Source organism: Passer domesticus, chromosome 9, assembly GCF_036417665.1.
Source record: "Passer domesticus isolate bPasDom1 chromosome 9, bPasDom1.hap1, whole genome shotgun sequence".
Taxonomy (NCBI): Eukaryota; Metazoa; Chordata; class Aves; order Passeriformes; family Passeridae; genus Passer; species Passer domesticus.
The window spans coordinates 30,261,973-30,282,926 of record NC_087482.1 but is presented as its reverse complement, the minus strand read 5'-3'; the positions used below and the strand labels follow the sequence as shown (position 1 = coordinate 30,282,926).

At 43.9% G+C, this 20,954-nt stretch overlaps 1 protein-coding gene and 1 long non-coding RNA gene across 4 annotated transcripts in view; both read left to right on the top strand.

Moving 5' to 3' along the window:
• Positions 1 to 11,810, top strand: part of MAPKAPK3 (MAPK activated protein kinase 3) — a 115,122-nt gene extending 103,312 nt beyond the window's left edge. For all 3 annotated transcript variants that reach the window (XM_064432356.1, XM_064432354.1, XM_064432355.1), the window contains exons 5-11: positions 667 to 746; positions 2,172 to 2,295; positions 3,757 to 3,832; positions 4,012 to 4,136; positions 5,981 to 6,066; positions 8,670 to 8,750; positions 10,126 to 11,810. In XM_064432356.1, coding sequence (XP_064288426.1) covers positions 667 to 746; positions 2,172 to 2,295; positions 3,757 to 3,832; positions 4,012 to 4,136; positions 5,981 to 6,066; positions 8,670 to 8,750; positions 10,126 to 10,284 — 731 coding nt within the window. In that variant the 3' untranslated portion in view covers positions 10,285 to 11,810. The remainder of the gene's footprint in view (positions 1 to 666; positions 747 to 2,171; positions 2,296 to 3,756; positions 3,833 to 4,011; positions 4,137 to 5,980; positions 6,067 to 8,669; positions 8,751 to 10,125) is intronic.
• A 1,513-nt stretch (positions 11,811 to 13,323) lies between these two features.
• The window catches only part of LOC135307842 (uncharacterized), a 44,183-nt gene continuing 36,552 nt past the window's right edge, over positions 13,324 to 20,954 (top strand). The window contains exon 1 of the long non-coding RNA XR_010368459.1: positions 13,324 to 20,877. This is a non-coding gene — a long non-coding RNA (uncharacterized LOC135307842). The remainder of the gene's footprint in view (positions 20,878 to 20,954) is intronic.

The following is a 20,954-nucleotide window of genomic DNA, read 5'->3' as shown; positions in this document are numbered from 1 at the left end:
TTCCAGACTCCCAGAGCACTGCTGTTGCAAGGTAACTCCACCACTAGAATTTCCCACTGGGGCTATGTTAAATTTTTGAAATTGCTTCAAAGGTGGCAGTTTGGCCTTTGCTGAATAGAACTGTTGGTTTTGTTCCTCCTGATGAAAAACTTATAAAGACAGGAAGGAATTAAGATGTGACCTATCCTAAAATTACTATATTGTTATGTTGCTCTATTTTTAGCAAAACTGATAGCTCATCCCCCTGAACTAGAAGCTGAAAGTTAAATTTCTGTCTCAAACAACCAAGGACATGTCCTGGACAATCAGAGATAGGTTCTTGTTGGGGCTCCTTTTCTTAACAGTTGCTGCTTGTGTACCTGCTCTGCTCTTGCTCTTGCTGCTTTTTTTGGTGAGCAAATTAAAGCATGAATTTCCAAGCTCCTGAGGAGTCTGAGCTGTTGGGCTGCAGTGCCTGCTCAGGAGGAGACTGAGCAGCCAGGCAGTCGGGGGCTTGGTGCCTGCAAACCCAAAACACAGCTGCTAGGGCTAATTTTAGGGTTTCTCTAGTCTTGATGCTTGCCCCATGTTCCAGCAAGCTGTTTGTAAACCATAAGCATTCCCAAGCATGTCCCTGAATTTCAGTGGGAATGTTAATGTGACCTTTCTCTAAAATTGTATTTATAGAGGCCTCTGAAATAATGAGAGACATTGGGACAGCCATCCAGTACCTGCACTCCATGAACATTGCACACAGAGACGTCAAGGTGAGGCCTCAAGGTGTGTGGGCTGGGGGATGGAACTAATGGCAGGAAAAATCCTGGGCAGCAGTGATTTTAACAGTTCTGGGAGTGCAGTCAGATGGCCAAAGTGTCCCTGTTCCTCTGCCAGTGTGAGAAAGGATTTGCTCACTAGTTTGCAACTAGTCCAAGGTTGGAATATTCATGTGTGCTAATGCCTTCCAGTTGTGTACGGAATGCAGAACGATCTCATGATAGTCAGATGCTTAGTTAAAGAGGTGCTGCCCACTTGCAATCCATTAATTAGCAAGAAAATAGCATTCCTTCAAGTGAATCTATAACTCATAGATGCCTCTAGGTGCAGTCTTTGCCAGGTATTAGTTGCTTTCAGCATCATACCTCTGTTAAAAAAAATAAACCAAACCAAAAAAACCCACAAAAACCCCAAACAGCAAAACCCCATTCAGAAAAAGGGGAAACTCTTGGAGGAATAATATCAATTTCATGCATTTAACCCACTTAATAAGTGTGTGAATATTTGGGGAAATAGGGAGATGTCAGTTACTACCAGTGTTTAATGAGGTAGTTTGAACCCCAGTCTCATTGTGAGGCTTTGATAGAGTTTGCAGGGCTGTATTTTGTGTTCATGCTCTGATGTGCACAGCACAAGCAAAGCTGAGCTCGCTGCACTCTGGCATTTCCAGTGCAGGGACACAGCAGGGGATGGGATGTGCAGGAGAGCAGGGCTTGTAATGATACTGAGGCATCAGATCAATTCCACAGCTCTGAGCTGCTGGATTTTCTACAGATGTTTGTGTGTTTAGCTGGAGGGAGAGCTGACACATCATGGTGTCACTAGGGGGTAAACTGGGAAACAAGTTGAACTAATTGGAAATAATGGAAATATCCTGTTGTCCCTGTTCTTGGGCACAGAAGCTTGTATTTCCCTCTATGCCACTTCTGTCTGTATGGAGTATGGAGCAGAGTGGAATTAACTCAGGTTTCAGGAGACAGAGGAGTGGGAGCAGCAAAGGGACTGTGTCTGTATCAGTTAATTTTGATGGGGCTGTGTCAGTTGCTCATGGGGGCTTTGGCTGAGGATTTCCCTTGTCCTGCCCCTCGGGTGCTTGAGGCACAGTGTGATGCCAGATCAGCTGCTGTCACACACAGATCAGTCCCAGGAAGGGCAGGGAACTGGGAGAGGTTCAAGAAGCCAGATTGGATGCCCATTGGACTGGGTTTTGTGGTTTTCTCTCCCAAATAACCTTGCTAAGAAGGATGTTGGTGCTTAGTCTGAGGAAAAGTGCTGCCTGTTGGGAGGGAGCTTTCTCTGTGTTTGGTGGGGTCGTGACAGAAGTAAGAAAACCTAAATGGTGGTGGTGGGTTTGACCTGTCAGCTCATTAGAGACATCTCTTTATTGTCCTGTTTATCCTCTTTTGGTGGCCTTCCAGCCTGAAAACCTGCTTTACACATCTAAAGACAAAGATACTGTGCTCAAACTCACAGACTTCGGCTTTGCCAAAGAAACCACTGTAAATGCACTGCAGACCCCCTGTTACACTCCTTATTATGTGGGTGAGTTATCCAAGGCACATTTCTTCTGTGTTTCAGTCATTCTTTCCCTTGCAGTGGGTGGGAAATCTTCTATTCTGGATGCAATGTGAAGTGTTAGCCTCCAGGATTTAAACTGGGATCCAATCCAAAGCTAAAGTCTGGTTCCAGTACAGTTCAATGCTCCTGCTTTCTGCCTTGGTGGCAGAGGAAAATGCCTTCACAGGAGATACAAATGAAGGTACATAAGGAGAGAGAGGGAATTCCTTCTGATTACACATGAGGCAATCCTGATGTTTCCTCTGAATGATGCAATAAAAGCCATTATTTGCATTGAGCTTTGTGATATTTGGGTATTTCTGTGCTAAACTTCCCGTAGCTTAAATTAAAGCAATAAGAGAGAAGAGTATTGCCTCAGCTGTAAAACTTGTTTAAGCTGGCAAATTGAGAAATTAGTAATAAAGAACCAACATGACTTAATCACAGCAGAATTTTTCCTTCATTTTGTCCAAAGATGAAGCCCTGTGTAATGAATGCCACAGCAGACTGTCCTTCATGCACTCATTGTAGTCTTGAGTTAATAGTCATTCATCATATGGTTTGACTGGGGCACTCCATGCTTGGAATTTCTTTGCTGGAAAAAAGACTTAATTTGTTTGAAAAATTACTTCTCTGATAAAAGTTTGTATAGTTTTCTGTATTGAAAGAGACTTATTCACTGGGAGCAGATAATCACATTAGCAATACTCTTTTTTTGATGCCTTCTTCTGTGTTTTTGTATGCTGAGTTTAGTGATAAAATGTTAAAGAGTTTACACACGTATGTTTTTATGCCTTTATATTTGTGTATAAACAAGCTGACATTTCCCTTCTCAACACCTTTTTATAAACCAGCATGATTGCTCATATGTTTAAAGAATAATTTTCCTTACAAAATCAAGCTCCCTGGCAGTTTACCTGCCCCAGGGGACAAAAAAAAAATTCCCCTCTAAATGTATCTCTGTCTAATTTTGTTACTTAGTGGAAAAAATATAATGCTCTGGAGGCCAAAGAAAAATACAGTGCCCTGTAGCTGCTGGAGCTAAACACACCACTCAGGTATCATTCAAAATTTTATCACAGCTCCAGTAGGGCCTTTCTATTCTGATTGCTGGAACATATGCTCCTGCCTCTTTCAGTGCAGTGTCTCCCTGCACACATTTAGCTGCAGCTCCTTCTGCTTTTTGGTAATCTTAGTACTCCCTTGAGCAGAGAGACACCAAGGTGAGGAGTAGGGCATTTTTCCAGCTCTGTTACTCCTTTTTAAAGCTACTTTAGATGCCTTTAGGATCTTGTCAGTTGAAAGTGCTACCCAGTTCCTGCAGTGAGTTGTGGTTTTTTAATGCCTCTGGTACCTGTTGTTGAAGTGTGCTGCTACTTACAAGGTGATGGAGATGAAGCGAAATACCTGGTACTCTTATTTACTTGTGGTTTTAATCTTTCCCAGCCCCAGAAGTCCTTGGTCCTGAGAAGTATGACAAATCATGTGACATGTGGTCATTGGGTGTCATCACATATATTCTGTAAGTATTTGGGAAGGAACTTGGGGAACAGAAAGAGAACACAACTTGTTAAATCTGCACTCACAAGTAATAGTTCACTGGGATCCTGCAGCCTGCAGTAGAATATAAGCTTGAATAAAACTTTTTAAAAGCTGAAAGGACTCCCCTTGTTATGAAAATTCTTTTGTCCACTCTTACAGCCTGTGTGGGTTCCCTCCATTCTACTCCAACACCGGTCAAGCCATTTCTCCAGGGATGAAGAGAAGAATTCGGATGGGGCAATATGGATTTCCCAATCCAGAGTGGGCTGAAGTATCAGAGGAAGGTAGAAATCCTCCCTGGTGCTGAGTGTGAGCATGGTGGTGTGCAGTGCTGCAGTGCTTACAAAGAGACTATTTCTAAAATTCTGTCTGAGCTTTTGTTTCCCTTTCTTCTACAGTTTAAATCAATTTTTTGTAAGGTGCTGCAGAGGATGACTGGGAACTCAGATACCAGCCAGCAATCTCTGTGCTAGAAACAGTAAATGACTACTGAAAACCTTCTTTCAAAATCCAGCTAGTGCTAGTGAATGCTGATATTAAACCCTCTTGAAACAGAAGTCTCTAATCCCAAGAAAGGAGACAGCCTGGACAGCTCCAATGCAAGCTGAGCTGGGAGAAAGGCAAACTCTCTTAAGAATTTATTCAGTCTTTGCTCTCCTTGGTGATCCAGCCAGCAAGGATGGCAAGTTTTCATGCTAGCTTTTTGGGATGTGGGAATTGGCCAGCCACCACTTAAATCAAGGTCAACAATTTATTTTGTATAAGTCATTGATCAAAAGCTGCTGGGCTCAAATCAGTGTCCTGAAAGTGGGTATTTTTGATTCCCTCTTATCCTGACAGTCTTGTAAGCTGGAAGTCTCACCTGCCTGTCATATTAAAGGGAAGGGTCAGCAATATCTGGGCTTATCTGTTTTTCTTACAAGCCCTTTATGTTGCTGTGATCCTGGTTTTGTCTGCTTTTTAGCAGTAACAAATCATCCTTGGACCCTGCTGGGCTCTGTGGCATCTTCACCCCTCACTGGATCCTGTGGCTGTGTGCAGCACAGTCTGCTGAACATTGATGAGGGAGATGTTTTAGTCATGGGTTACTGGCTTAATATTTTCTCTGCTTTGGGTCTTGTTCATATTCCAGCAGTTAAAAACAGGCTAGAGGAGCTCAGTGAGAGAACATGCACTTGGACTGTGGGTTGGGTTTCTGTGTGCTTGCATGGATGGAGACAGAGCCCTCTACCTTCCATCCTATTAAGATCATCTCATCTGTGGGTGCTCTTTAGGCTGATGAGGCACCTTCAGCAGGTTGCTGCTTTTTTCCCTGTGTTGTGCTGTCCTTGTCCTTTGTAGCCTCTCTCAACAAATTAAAGTTGTACCTCTGGCAACTTCTTACAAGCGTTTAGTCATCTTGCATGTGATGTTCCTAAAAGAGAACTCTTATTGAGAAGTTCTTATAGGTTTCCTAAGGAAGTTTTGTGTAAGTCCTTCTAAATAACTTCCTTTGGATGCAGTGTTTCCAGTCTGTCCACCCACATTAATGGAACTCTTGTCTAGCCTCTCACCATCTCATATCTCAGTTATTAGTGCTCTTGCTTTGGCAAATCCCATGTTCACAGAAAGCTGCTGCAAAGCCAGTTTGTGCAATCCATTTATTTTACTTTTTTGTCTTTTTAGTGGCCTCTCAGTTGTCAAAGTTTGTTGTCCCTTTTTTCCACAGCCTGTGGTAGTTGCTGTCCTCCATCATTTCTCAAAACATCAGCTTATGTATTCATTGAGCCCATAATGCCCAGCTTGTTGCCATCTTTGAGGCAGGCAGCTTAGCAGCTTTCTGTCCCTGTGCTCTTTTCCTCCAGCTGTTTCTCTCAGAGCAGTTGGTTTGGTGATGTAGAGAGCATAGCTGGAATTCCCAGTCTTTTCTTTCTTTCTTGCCTCTTGTTTTGGGTGTTTTCCTGTTTTGCCCCTTTAAACACAGTAACCTGCCCCACTGTACGTGGCTTCTTAACATGGTCACAACAACTGGGAGGTGTTTTCAGTTCTGCAAAATTGTGTTTCTTCATTCAGCAGGTCCTTGTGTTCCCAAGGTTATTTGGGAATGCGGTCCTAGACTACACCATGCCCTGTTGGTTCTGTTTTTCAGCCAAACAACTCATTCGCCATTTACTGAAGACTGACCCAACAGAGAGGATGACAGTCTCTCAGTTTATGAATCACCCTTGGATTAATGTGAGTCTTAGATCTCTTTTTCCACCACAAATTGATTCTTACATGCAGAACTTGGGTATAGCTCCACACAGCACAGCAAGAGAAGGGCTGTTATTACTGCTGCTCCCTTAATTAACCTCTTGTGCCCTCCACAGAGGGTCACCTGCCCATAAAACCACAATTCTTCTTGCTGTTAGCAGAGGACACACAAGGGGAGACACCCACAGTCGTGTCCTTGGAAGCAACAGCCAAAAATGTCTCTATATTCTGTGAGCAGGCAGTCTCTGTTGACTCTGCAGCATATGCATGTGTTACTCTCTTTAAAAATATAAAAATAAACTCTGTGTGCTTACTTCATCAGTGCAGGATTTAAAGAGCTATTATTAGTGGTCTCAGACACCATTGTGCATAGCTGTGTTAGGGTGAACATGCTCCTGTGCTCAGTGGGAATTCTCATCCTTGCCAGAGTTTGGAAATGCATGGGGGAGGAGCAAGGGTCTCTTATTGCCATGTGAGAGATTGCCAGGTAGGGTGGTACACAGAGCTATTCATGGTCCCAGTTCAGGTTTCATTCTATGACTTGGTTGAATTTACTTCTCCTTAAAAGAATTTTTTGGGGAAAAAAGAAAAAAATACTTTATGACTACAACATGGACTATTTCAAATAAGAGACAAATCCCAGAAGTTACAAGACTGAGTTTCATGATACCATCTCTGCTCTGTAGGTGTCCCTCAAAATAGTAGGTTGCACTTCTCACATTTGTGTCTAAAAAAATACCAGTCTTGTTCTCACTGCCCAAAGAATCACCAGCCAGGAACAGAATCATTTCTGCTGTAGAATTCCCTTTGCTCCCACAGTGCTGGTGTGTCTCTGCTGATCCTCAGAGGATGGGGCAGAAGCAGAGGTGTGGCTGATTGTCCCCATTCCTACAAGGCCTGCTGCAGGATCTGGAAGCCCTTGGAATCAGCTGTAGGACATCCTGATGAAGTAGAAAGGTGTTGTCATTCAGAGTTGAGAAACTGAGGTTGTAAAGACTCTGTAGAACAGACCCCAGGCAATGTTTCTGAGTATTTTTTAACCAAATAAAAATGTAATCACTGCTCAGAATAATACCTCTAGGTTTGAGTGTCTGAAGCCCCAAGAAAGTGTTTCAGAAGTCAGCTGGTGAGGAATTTCATGGAGTGAGTGCCTAATAGCTAAGGAAGCTGCCACCTACAGTGACACTTGTTACTTGGAATATGCACAGAGCCAATTAATGAGGAGATTAGAGGCAGGGTCTGCAGACTCTGCTGCACCTGCTCCAACTGCAGCCCTGCTCCAATATCCTTCCTGGAAGGAAGCTGCAGGTCGGCTTTCTCTTCTGCTGAATCTATTGCTCACAGGGGGCAGAGGGAGGGAGAGGGAAAGACCAATACAGTGAATGTCTGTGTTCTCCCTTTTCCTAAATCCCAAAGTGGAAACATGTCTGGGGAGTTGCACAAGCAGCGGAGGAGGGTGCTTGTGTCTCCTTTTTTTTTTTTCTTTCCCCTCCTTTTCTTTTTTTTTTTTGAGAGGGATAACAGAAGTGTTTTACTGTGAAGTAGGCAAAACTGTCAGTTCAGGTGGAGGGAGCACAGACTCATTTATTTCCTTGTCTATAAGATTTTTTTTTTTAACAAGCAGCAGCTCACAGCAGAAGGCACCTTCCACAGGGAAGCAGGGACACCACTGAAACCAGTCTGCTTGTTTTCCATTTCTCTTGTCCCAGCTGTGCTTGATAAAACTGTACCCTGGCCAGCTGGGGTGCTTGTCCACAGGATGCAGGAGTCAGGATTTCTGCTTCACTTCTGTGACTGCTGCACTGCTGCTCTGAGCCCAGGGGAACATAAGCACTGGTTCCAGTGTAGGGTTTGTTTTATAGGATCTCCTTAGACTTTGCTGACATGCAGCTGTAGGATGCCACAGCAGCAAACAGCAAGTTTGGGTAGAAAGCATAAGGAAAATAGAATATCCAAGTGAAATTGTAGTTTGGGTTATGGGCTGGCAAGAATTGCCATGATTCTTGCTGAGTTCAGCCAGGGAACTGTGCTTCATGCTTTAGAAATTGTCCCTTGTTCAAATGTAAAGTATCTCCTGATCTTTCATGGCAGGTGAGCAGAGATCTCAGTTTCATGTGGATGCACTGTCTTCTGAGCTGTGTCTTGCTCAGAACAATTGTGTCATAGTGATCTCAGTTAATGCATACGTGCAAGAAAATGTCTCCTACAACAAATCCTAGGAGATAAAGGTCAAATTAACCACTTGAAGACATTGGCTAATGAACAGTGAAATGACAGTTAAAATCTAAAACATACATAAAAATTTATCCAACACTGGTTGGATAAATTGTTCAGACTGGAAGGGAGTAGAGTGAAAGAAGCTCAGCACTGATTTCTCTCTCTTTTTGTTCTTTAAATGTTGCATGGGGAATGTAGTCCTGTTCTCCCACACGAGTTCATTTGTGGAGTGATTGGAAGCAGGAATAATGAGGGCCAGTGGAAGATATTAGATCAAATTTTATGCTCTTCATACACAGAGAAGAGACGAAATCACTTCCCAAATATTGTTTTTCAGAAGTTCTTTTGGTATTTTTCTTTGTTCTCAGAGATCAATGTCAGTGCCACCTACACCTCTTCACACTGCACGGGTCCTGCAAGAGGATAAAGACCACTGGGATGAAGTTAAAGTGAGTCAATCCAAATTCAGATTTCTTTCAGTCAAGTGTGATAGGAGATGAAATGTGCTGCTTGGATACTGTGGCTATTTTGAATACAATCATGTCAAACAAGGGTGGCACAAACAGTCTTGGTTAGAACAGTAGTGTATATGAGAACTGTTTAAAAAAAGAAGGAATGCTATTTGAGCTTGATTGGCAGCCTTACAGCTGCACCAGATACCAGCAAAGGTGGTGTTTATGATCAAAGGATGAATGATGCCCCTGCTGAGGCACTGCATGTACCCAGGGAGGAGAAGGACAGTGCTGGGGCAGTTTGAACTTCATTGCAGTGAAGAATGTGATGAAAACGTAGGGGGACAGGTGGGAGGGCTGAGCTGCATTCTGGTTTTCTGCAGTACTTTTGAATTGTGGAACAACACTGAATAACCTCAGTCTTGTCTTGTTATGACATTTGGCGGGTGGAAGAGGAGAGAAAAAAGAATTATCTTAATTTAAGCAGGTGCCTTACCTGCTGTGTGTACCAATACTGCTGAATGCTTCCTGCAAAGTGAAGCTGTAGGGCACAGTGAAACTCTTAACTCTTTCCTGCTGGCCTTTAACAGGTTGGCATGCTTTTACAATTAATTTTGAATTTTCTGCACTTCAAATTTCTAGAATTTTGATAATTGCAACATTCCTGCAGTGCATTTTATTGATTACTGATTTTATTTAAATCACTCATGTGTAGTCTCAGCTGTTGAGCTGTGTAATTGTAAAACTTTTTAGGACCTAGGCAACATTTTCCTTCTGAATCAGAGATCAAGCAGATATTTTCACTTAGCTGCCTTATTTTCCATGTTTCTGAGAATTTCTTATGCTTGTGCTTATGTGTAGGTCCCAGAGGTATTCCCTCAAGCTACCAACATACCCATGATATTGAATTGTTTTTCCCTTCCTGAACCAAATGCTTAGACATTTGTTTACTTAAACAGACTTTTCTTTACAACCTTATTAAAAAGTTTAAAATGTTCCTGTACTTAAGCATTAATTCAAACTGAGGAGGTGTGTGAATTTGAAGCAGAGACTTTTAAAGATCTTTGTGTGGAGGCGCAGAGCCAGCCAGGGAGAAATGCTGGGCACAGGGACACGTGGAATTTAGGGCAGCAGAGCGTGGTCCTGTGTGCTCACTGTGAGATGCTGTGGGAACAGCTCCTGCTGCCTGAGCCCCTGCGGGAAGGAGCCCCCAGTGAAGTGGCTGGCTCCTGGTGCAGTGCACAGAGGGCTCAGCCCTTGCTGGCCAGGGCTCACAGAGGGCTCCTGGTGTCCCTCCTCTCCAGGCTGCAGGGTGGGGTGGCCGTGGGCTCGCTGCCTCAGGGGCTTCACTACATTGCTTGCTTGCTTTCAGGAGGAGATGACCAGTGCTCTGGCTACCATGAGGGTGGACTATGACCAGGTGAAAATCAAAGACTTGAAAACGTCCAACAACCGGCTCCTGAACAAGCGGCGCAAGAAGCAGAAGCAGGCGGGCGCCTCCTCTGCGGCCCCGGGCTGCAACAACCAGTGAGGGCAGAGGCCAAGAGGGACCTGTGGGCGGGGGATAAAAGTTAAACAGAGCAATTTCAAATCATGTGATCGCCTCAGTCCGCACCACAAAGGCAATGAGACTGTCAAGATGCTATCTGCAAAGAGGGAGCAGTGTGATAATGTTTTGATAACTTGAATCACTTTTGAACACTAATGGATCTGACATGATTCTGTTGCATATTGCAAGGGAAGGGACAGTAATGCCAGAAATGTTACAGGTTTTTGGGTTGGCTTTAGCTGTGTAGGACAAGAAGAGAGAACAGGAGGCAGTCTCAGCACATTAATGCACTGAGGCTTTAACAGCCATCTACAAGATTAACTTCTGCTGCTGTTTCAAACTGGGGAATAGGAAAGTGCCAAGTGTTCTGCTAAGAGTGTTTTAGTAGTTTAGTAGAATTGGTAATAGTCTATATTTCCCAACTTACCTCCTACAGTTACAGAATATCACCTAAACTGTAAACAGATATTCTTGTTACAGGAAAAAGCATCCATACATTTCCATTTCCATAAAGTCTTCTGTGTAGCCTCATGTGATGATTTGAGTTTGTCATGGATTCCCATTAGATAACATGTAAATTTTCTGAGCTGTAGCCACTATGTTGTATCTTTGCCACTGTCAGACCCCTCTCTTGTAATGTTTTCAATTTAACTGGTACTTTATGTGAAGAGTTTCAGTCAGGATTTAAGTAGTTGAAAGTATCCTGCAGAGAATATTGCTGTTCCCCTTGGATCCACAACCTCCAGGGTGTGCAGCTGGACATGCAAGGGATTGCTTTAGAAGAGAGACTTCTGAAATTCGGGGGAGAAGTGGCAAATGCATGTTCTCTGAATGGACCTTGGAATCTGCCAGCATCCCTTCTGGTAATTATCTCCAGATCCTGTGCTTAAAATGTGCTGATCACAGCAAATTGTGGGGTGCTGGGGTTGGTTTGTTTCCTGGGGTCAGGAGGGGGGAGGATGGTACTTTATTTGTGGTGATTTAGTGGTGTTTCAGGATCCAAAGATTTTCGCTGCTGAAGGAAGATTACTTTTAAGTACATCCACCCATTGTTTTTTCCTATTTTAATTCTTGTCATTTCATGGGAACCTGGCCTTGGTTTGCTGGTATGTTTTATTTTGTGATCAAAATATTTTCTCTCACTGTATTTTGGGGTTTGGCTTTATTTTTAGTTGAGGTGAAGCAAATATTTGTGAAAGTGTTATCAAAGTCTGGGATGAATATGATGTGCTTCCAGTGGTAGCCTTTGAGGTAGGCACACAGTACTGGTGTGTTAATAGGCTTGCAAGAGTGTAAAAAGACAAAAAGGAAAACTGGGCTCCAGAGTGGATCTAAATTGTCAGATCAGAGTGACACACAGCCAAGCTCAGCTCAAGGCTTTGGACTTTGGACCTTGTCTGGGGAGCCCAGTTCCCATCTTCAGAGTGGTGAGTGAGACCTCAATTCTCCTTTGTGAACTGGTCCTAGGGTTTTGTAACATGATTTATTAAAATCAGTTTTTAACATTCCTTCCTTCTGTCATCCCTGTTTTTGTTGAGTTGTTGCAGAGTTTGCATTGCTTTGCAAGATACATTGTGTTGAAGGTGACAGGGAAGGGGAGAAGGAAAGTGTTCCATGATGTCCACATTTAAAGGCTGCTCAACTTTGAACATTTTATAAGATCACAAGTTTTGGTATTAAATATCCATCTCTGTCAAGTTGTGTTTTAAAATTAATTCATATTTCAGGTATCTGTGATTATAGCATGTCCTGTATGTTTTTGTTTGGCCATATTACTCCAATGAATTATGCAAATAATTCACTACCGGCAAATGAAGAGTTGTGATGTGTTCAGGATGCAACAGTTGGAATTAGAGCCAGGTCCAAGTTTCTGTCCCTTTATCTAATTATTTTGAGGGAGGTATGTACATGATTGCTGCCATTCCATCTCTGTGCCCCGTTGGGGTGATGGATGTTCCCAGGGCGAGCAGTGTGTAGTGCACTGTCCTGTCTGTCTCAATGGCAGTGCCACTGAAACTGTTGCAAACCAACATTTTTTCCTCTGCCTTGGCCAAGGTTTGAGCAAGAGCTCTCAGTTCCCACCTGGTACCTCCTGGCTTGTCAGTTCAGTCTGGAGCTCAAAGATGTGTCTGTTCCTGGGTGGTTTTTTGTAAAAAACCTGTAAAACACACCTGGGCCTGATTCCTTCCTGTGGGGTCCCAGTATTTACTGCAGATCAGAAGCTGGAACTGAGGCACTTGGCACAGCAGCTTCAGCTTTCTGTCCCTGTGTAGCAGGACAATCCCATCTCATTAAACTCAGACTAACAGTTCTTGCCTTCTACCCTGCAGCAACAGCACCCAGGAATGCTGTAAAGCCCTGCACAAACCAGAGGAGGGCCTCAAAATGGCAGACATGGAAGTGTATGCAAGTATTGGACAGAAGGGTTTGTGTTTATTGCACAGAGTGAAGGAGGAGACTCCTTGGGAGCTGGGAAGCAGCTGCCCTGCAATGTTTGGAGCTTTGAACTGCTGCCCTGCTCCAGGCACTGCTGCCTTCTGCAGCCCAGTGGAGCAGGACAGCTCGTGTTGTACCTGGCTCTGTGTCACCTGGAGCTGGGGGGGCTGCCAGGGACCAGGTTTGGGTGCAGGCATTTCCCAGCAGGGTCTGTGTGCTCCATGGAGATGTAGGGATGTACAGAGCACCCGATGGACTCTGCTCCGCCCGGCCCCGCCGCACCACCGCTCCCCTGCCCTGCTGGCTCTGAGAGCTCCCCAAACCAGCCTGCCCTCAGCGTCCCCAAACCAGCCTGCCCTCAGCTCCCCCAAACCAGCCTGCCATCACCTCCCCAAAACAATCCTGCCCTCAGCTCCCCAAATCTGAGCCTGCCCTCAGCTCCCCCAAACCAGCCTGCCCTCAGCTCCCCCAAACCAGCCTGCCCTCTGCTCCCCAAATCTGAGCCTGCCCTCAGCTCCCCCAAACCAGCCTGCCCTCTGCTCCCCAAATCTGAGCCTGCCCTCAGCTCCCCCAAATCTGAGCCTGCCCTCTGCTCCCCAAATCTGAGCCTGCCCTCAGCTCCCCCAAACCAGCCTGCCCTCTGCTCCCCAAATCTGAGCCTGCCCTCAGCTCCCCCAAACCAGCCTGCCCTCAGCTCCCCCAAACCAGCCTGCCCTCAGCTCCCCAAAACCAGCCTGCCCTCAGCTCCTCCAAACCAGCCTGCCCTCAGCGTCCCAAAACCAGCCTGCCCTCAGCTGCCCAAATCTTAGCCTGCCCTCAGCTCCCCAAATCTGAGCCTGCCCTCAGCTGCCCACACCCTGCAGTGTCCCAGCCCTGCTCTGGGTGCATGGCTCTGCAGAAGGTGTTGTCCCTCTGGCTGCCAGCAAGGCTCTGGGGAGAACCCTCCTCCTCCCTGCATTCACACACGTTATAAAGAGCTCTGGTGAGCTCGTGGTGGTGTTTGGCCTCTTCCCTCAGCCATGTCATATAATAGGCTCTTTAGAACCTGCTGCTCAGGATCCAAATTTATAGCCTGTTTTTAGAAAGGATAGGCTATTACAGAACTGATTATGCATTTGCATATTCATCAGCCATATAGAGGAGGTAAAGAGCTGGGAAGGGACAGAAGAAATGAATGGTCAATAGAGAAGGCTTCAAGGAGAACACAGATTAAAAGGTCTATTTATTTTCTACAGCAGAAGCTAAAAAAAGGACTGTGCACAATTCCCCACCCCCATCCCTTTTCACAGCGATTGCTCATGGGCTGCTGCCTCCCCTTGTGTTTCTCTGCACTGTGCTCCTCACACACGTGGTTCATGGGCTCTCACCAGGGCTCTTGCTCTGATCCACACACAAATGTGTACCCAGCCACCCAGGAAATTCCCTCCCTTGCTTTCCCAGCTTTTGCACTACACACTTTTCTTCCCTCTTTGACCACATGTGGCACATGGTGACCCTGGGTTTGACATGCTACAATTAAAAACTCACATTAATGATAAGCTCTTGGCCTAATTCTGTGGTTTTCTATTTGTCAAAACCCAGCATGCAGTCCTGGGATTGCTTTTCTGTCTTAACACTTCACTGCCTTGAGTCTGGAGGCCCAATTACATAAGTGCTTCTGACTTGTCTGACATGAGGGATAATGAGAATGCTACATACTCAGTTTGATCTAATTTCCCTGTCCTCTTTTCAATTCACACTTTATTTGGCCCATGTTTAGACAGAGGTGCTTTTGAGAAGAGGAAGGTTTAGTGAGGAGGAGAGAGGCAAAGGTTTTAATTACTTGCAGGGAATCATGAGCACTTGTACTGTTTTAGACCTGTGGTCCAGGTGGGGAGGAGGTGTTAATGTGTGCTCAGCTGCTCTGATGTGTTCTCCTGCTTAGCCCAAGGATGGAGCCAGCTCAGCTAACAAACCTCAGGGACAAAGAGAAGGAAGCAAGCAGGGAATGACTTCACATGCAGGAAAACTCATTTTTTCTAAGAATAAATGTTTTGGGGAGTTTTATTGTGGAAATACCAGAATTTTCTTTTTTTTAGGTTCCAATATTTCCCCTCTTCACCCAACTATTCTCGGTAGTGGAGCTGGCAAAGCTGGGAATGGACATGGTTAATTCTCTTTTAGAGAGCCTAAAAAGGATGAAGGCAATGAAGCAAAATTGAAAGGCAGAGAACACATACTCAAAACAAAAAAATCTTGTTAAAAATTCTTGCAAGCTAACAGGCAAGTCCTCATCTCCGTGCTGAAATGCATCTCACCTGTGGAAAATAGAGGTTAGAGCAAATGTCGGTAATAACATTTGCTGAGGAAATGTTTCCCTGAAATCTTTGCACCAGGTAAGAACATTCTTTTTTGAGAATTAAGTCCAGCTTTAAAATAGGATTATGTATTTCCAGTTTGTGTGGTTAGAGGAATTTAATGGAGCAAAGGGAGCAGAAATGGGGGATGATATGTCATTTTGAAGAATAAGATAAGAAATGTCTGCTGTTGTATTCTACTCCAACTTACTTTTTTACTGCAAGTGCTACCTCTGTACAGACATAGCAAGATAGATTCAACTCTTTATTAGTCTTTTTTAGCACTGGAGAAGGAGGATGTTGCTGCACTCTAGGGAAATGTGGAAGATAACCCTGTGACTGTAGATGAACATCTATTCTGGTAGATCTGTAAATGATGCCTAGCATTAAATTTATTTTTAAATTTCCTGCCTCATGAATCTGCCAGATGCCAAAGTCTCACAGGTCTGCTCTAACTGCATGAAGGCACAGACATCTCTGTCAGTGGGTTTCCTCCTGCAATTTGGGACCACAAGAAGAAGCAGTTGCTGAAATGTACTGCAGTGCTTTGAGTTTCCAGGAGCCAAAAGAGGAAAAAGGTGTTTTTCAAATAGCTGGAGATGATGGACAGGGCCAGGCTCTCTTTTATCAGGGGAGGTATTCTAAAGCTGTCTTGGCCTTGAGTGCAGTTCCCAGAGCTGCTGATAACAAACGTGTTGTAGCTGAGAGGGGCTGCAGCCCTGGGGAAGTCTCTGCTGCTTTGGCACCATGCTGGGCCCTTTCCCACTGTGAGCCAGGGAAATGCACTCACTGGGGCCAGGGTTGCAAACCATGGAGAATTCCTGGTCCTGGGGCTACACTGAAGCTGAATAATGCCAAAAAGGAGGAGCTGCATTGTTTGCTTCCATGTCTGGCTTCTGAGTGTGTCTGTTGAATTTCCCTGCCTCCAAGGTCCTTCCCAGCAGTGCCAGTGTAGCAGCTGTTTTTTCATTTGTTAACAGGGAGCACAAATGCTTCTTTTGGGGACTGCATTTCTTTCTCTGAATTTCAAAGCTGGAATGAAACTCTTAAACAGCATGGTTATTTTGTCTAATGTGTTCTCCCCAAACTTCCAGGCTAATCCATTTGGGAAACATGGAAGATGTTCCCAAGAGACTTCTTATTGCCTAGCTACTGAAGCACCTGCTAAAACTGAGCTCTTTTAAAAACTGAAAATTATTTAAATGTGAAAAAGAGTGGGTTGATCTGGAAAAAAACCTTATCAAAAGACTAAAATTAGAATGGAATGTGTTAGAAGAGAAATGGGGAAACTGGTGGGGGAGGAGGACTAAGGTTTTTTTAAAAATAAAAATGCTACTGCTTGAGTAATGATCAAGGAGATTCTGGTTAGGATATTAGCTGCTGCTCCAACCCAGAGCAGTTCCTGGATTCAGAAATAATTATGTTTTCCTAAAGATAGATCTACAGTACAGACTCCAGGGTTTTTTTTCTGAGTTAGTCTAAAGCAAGGATCAGCTTAATGTTTATAAATGAAACTTTTGAGTAAATGCTGGTAGTGAACCAAATAAATAGAGGTTTGGGGTTTTTTAGAGCAACTAATAACTGCATAAATAATCTTTGCAGATTAACTTCTGCTCTCCTAAAGTTGCCTGAGTAAGCTGCTTGCAGAAAGCTTGAAAGGTGAAGCTACCTTTCTTTTTTGCTTTTGGAATTTTGCATTTCTGTCTGCACTTTACCACTGCACGTTTGATTTTGTCGTGAATAAAATTCTAATTAGTTGTCCCAAGGCTACCATTCCATGATGCAAGGGTTTTTTTCTCTTTTCTTGGCTCAGTTGCTGTTGTACCACCACTTTTTTTTATTTCTGAACTCTTTGTGGTGTAAAGGATTGGAAGAGTTTCAAGGAATCCCATTACCTGGCAGGAAGCAAAAAACTTCATTGTCTGTAAAATGGTAAGGAGGAAAGTTCTAAGCAATGGCTAATTGCAGGAAAAATCACCCTCTGAGGAAAAGAGAAGGTCTCTACAAAGAAATGCACCCAACTAAAAAGAGTAAAGTGAGGTGGTCTGGTTATTGTCCTTTAAAATCCTCTGGTTTTCCTCTGCTCCTTGATTTCAATAGTTTGATGTATTTTACACTGCTTGGAAGTCATGAGTGCTTCCTTTAGAGAGACCTGACTGCAGTAGTTCGGCTTCTTCCCTAAACATAAAAAAAAAATCCTACAGAAGTTTTATGCTGTAGGATATTTTAAATCTGAGTAGGAAGGAATTGCATTTCCTGATTTAAAGTGACTCAGCTCGGTCTGCCTCCTTCTTTCATAAGAGATTCTCTGCATCCAGCTCAAACCTTGGCTGGCACTCGGGAGAGCTATCAGATGTTTTCTCCAATGATTTGTCATTCCTGCACAAAGTCAGTTTTTAAGCTGTTCCTTGTGGATCCTGGAGCAGCAGTGATTAGCTCAGAAGGTGAAGCCTGTGTCACAAGGCATGTGCTGCTGTTCCTTGCAGCTTCTGTCAGCTCCCGTTGGACAGTGACGTGCCTGGCCAACAGGAGCCCAGCAGTCAGTCATCACTTTATTAGTATTTGTTTTATAGTATCTGCAGCCACTCACACACATCAAACCTTATTTCCATAACCACAGTCCCACAAGAAATGTTATTTTTTTGTGCAGAACCTTCATGGTGGTCACGTTCTGTACCAAGTAAATTAATTTCAAAGCACTTTCTTTTAAGCCTGATACTTGTTTTGTAGGATTCCTGACATTTTGTGATTTCCTTTAGAGCAGACATTGTTCCCACCACCAGAAAATTATTTCCAGTGAGAAATTGAAAGGGAAGTTCATATTTGTTGAAAAGAAAGTTGATATTTGTATGCCATGTATGGATGCATATGATGAAGTCATAATGTGGAAGAATCTAATTAGAACTATCCAGGCAACGGAAGACCTTGAGCTTGCTTGATTAGAATTAACTGCTGCATACATGAAAGGAGAAATTTAATTCAAATTTCTATTAATCAGAAATACTATCCTGCCTAAATGATTAAAAAAAAGCCATGTTAATTTTCTGTTTGGATGATGATGATGTCCATGTCAAGAGTGATTTTTGTGTTGCTTTGGTCTTTGAAGTTATATATCCTAAAGTAATGTACAAACAGAAGTATTTCAAGTTTTGTGACCCGAATGCTTTCAATTCAGAGCACAAATATATATTTATGTGCATAGAAGTAGGTACTCTGGCACAAAGCCTCCAAAAATGTTGTTGTCAAGTTCCCCTTTGCCCTTTCTCACAGCATCACACAGGTAAGGTTCTCTCTGCCAGTGAATGCTGTGTGGTTCCATTTCTCAGTTTTCTCTTTCCCCTCTGCCCCTGGGCATTGCCTTGTCCAAGGAAGAGGAGCAGAGCAGCAGAGGGAAGAGCCCTGGCAGGAATTGCCTGTGTTGTTCAGCACATGCAGGTGAGGCCTGGCAGGATGGGATGCTGTGGGTCTGTAAATGTTGCTCGGTATCTGCACCTCAGCTCTGCAGGAAACTGCAGGGCTGTGGGAAGCTGCCTGGCAGATCATGAGCACTTCTCTGTCATATTTGGGGTTTCTTCTGGCTTTTTTTCTGCAACAACTGGATCATAAGAAAATTATGTTCTGTTGAAATAGTCTTACATTAGGGAAAGGCTGTTTGATGTGCTGAATGCCAGCTTTGTGTTGGTTTGTGTGTTACAAGCCATCAAGGAGTGTGATGAAATAGTGATTTGATCTCAAATGCTGCCAGCCACAGGGATGCCAGCATCCTGTCTCAGATAGGTTTGGAGGCTCTCTGTCCATCCTTGTAAGTCTTGAGAAGTCCAGGTGACACAACTCAGTGTGCTGTGGCAATATCACAGACCAGGGATATGTTTTAGGCAGATTCCTCTGTGTACAATTGGGTCAAAAACCTCTCATGTGACCAGTTGTCACAGAAAATGGAAATATACCACTCACATGAGGAGTCCTGTACAAGCTGCTGTCCTGATATGCAGTGGGAGCCAGAAAAGAAGTCATCAAATGTTGAATTTCATGTTCTGTTGGACTGTGTGTTTAGCTGAGGGGTTGAACATCACCCTCCTTGATATAAAAATTAATGGATTCTCTTTGAAAATGGATCAGAGCAGGGTATGTTCAACTGTGCATCAAAGTGCAGAAATATAAACGTTAAACTAAATTCCAAAATCTCAAGCACATCTAGCAACAAAGGGGAAAGCATATGTAAAGTGCACAAGCTTAGCTTCATGCCTTATTTTGAAAATAATTAATAATAATCTGCATGTTACTTGGAGTGCCATCTCTGGGCATCAGATATTTATTTTATGAAGGTTACATTCCTATCCTTTAAAGTTGAAAGGGACTTACTAAACACCTTACAGTGTTAGAAATTATGGTCCTGAGGTTTAGCTCTGTCTGTGCTTTTGAGGGAGGCTCATTGATTCTGTGATTCCCAAATGAGCTGGGATGGAGTGTGAGCTGCACTGAGCAGCAGCCCATCTGTACCTGCAGCTGCAGGTCTGCAAGGGACAGGCAAAGCCAGGCTTTCATGATGGCACACAGACCTTGAATTCCTGTATTTGGCAAGGCAAAACTGAGACTACTCTAATTTGTTTCTCATTTAGTCCTTGATCTTCTGTCTTTATTCACATCACTGGAGATAGGATGGCTCTGACAGCTCTGGAGGGGGAGCAGGACATTTCAGGTGGCTGCCGGCCATATCCATGATAAATGGAGAGCCCTGGCCATGTGCACAGAGCCAAGCCCAGACTCAGAGCGTGGGCTGAGTTCCAGCCTGCTTCACATGAGATCTGACCTTGTGCTGCTGCAGGCAGGCCCCTGTGTGTGGCATCACAGCTCTTTGTGTTTCTCACGCTATTTTTTAATTTTTATTTTTTTAATGGGAAAGGTAAAAGATTCCTGTGCTCTTCTTTTTGACTTGCAGGTATGTTCCTTTCCACTGTTTCTGGGATTAAGGTCCCTTCTCAACCCAGACTGTTGTGTGACTGCTCTATGATTTACAGTCACTGCACTCACTGTGTGAGTTATAAGGAACATGCAGAGATGATCCTGTGATCCTGCAGTGCAGTCACTGGCTGGGCCAGGCACCAGCCATTGACAAAGGGGAGATAATGTCCCTTTGAATGTCCCCAGTTAGGAGGATTCTGGTTTTCAGCTGTTCATTCATTAGCAGAGAAGTAAACAGTGCAGCAGAAGGTTGTGAAGCAGGGTGTTTATTCACTTGTTTTCTGGCCTTCTCTCTGGATTAATGAAATGACTCATGGACAGTAACAACATGCTTGGAGGGAAAAAAAGAAAAAGAGAATAGAAATATCTGGAGGTGGGACGTATAAGGCCAAATCCTTCTGTCAGGACACCCACAACTCACCTTACATATGTGAGCTGATTCTCTTTGTTAAATGTAAAGAATGAATCACAGCCAGAACTTCAGGGCAAAAGAATGAAATGAGCATCTAAAATGTGCAGAGTGGTTTAGATCTGTGTGGAAGAACAGGCTGGTGGAATGTGAAGCTTTGTAAATGTTTCTGTGCAACTTGGCCTTTTCTCACACCCTGTTCCCCTCTGCCCAAGAGCAGGGACAGTGTGTGTGATCTCACACAGGTGAGCAACACAACACAGCACAACTGACCCATGGTGATGCTCAAACCTGTACCAGTCTCACAACACGGAGAAAGGAGAATAGTGAGACTGCTCTGATTTCAGGATACTCAAGAACTCACTGTCCTTGGAGAATCTTGGAAAGGTTACATGGATTTTGGGCAGAGAAGGAAACCAAACACAGAACCAGGTATCACAGAGGCACTTGAAACACCCAACTATCTTGGTCCTCTCCACTACACCTTCCCAAGAAATGCTCAGACCCAT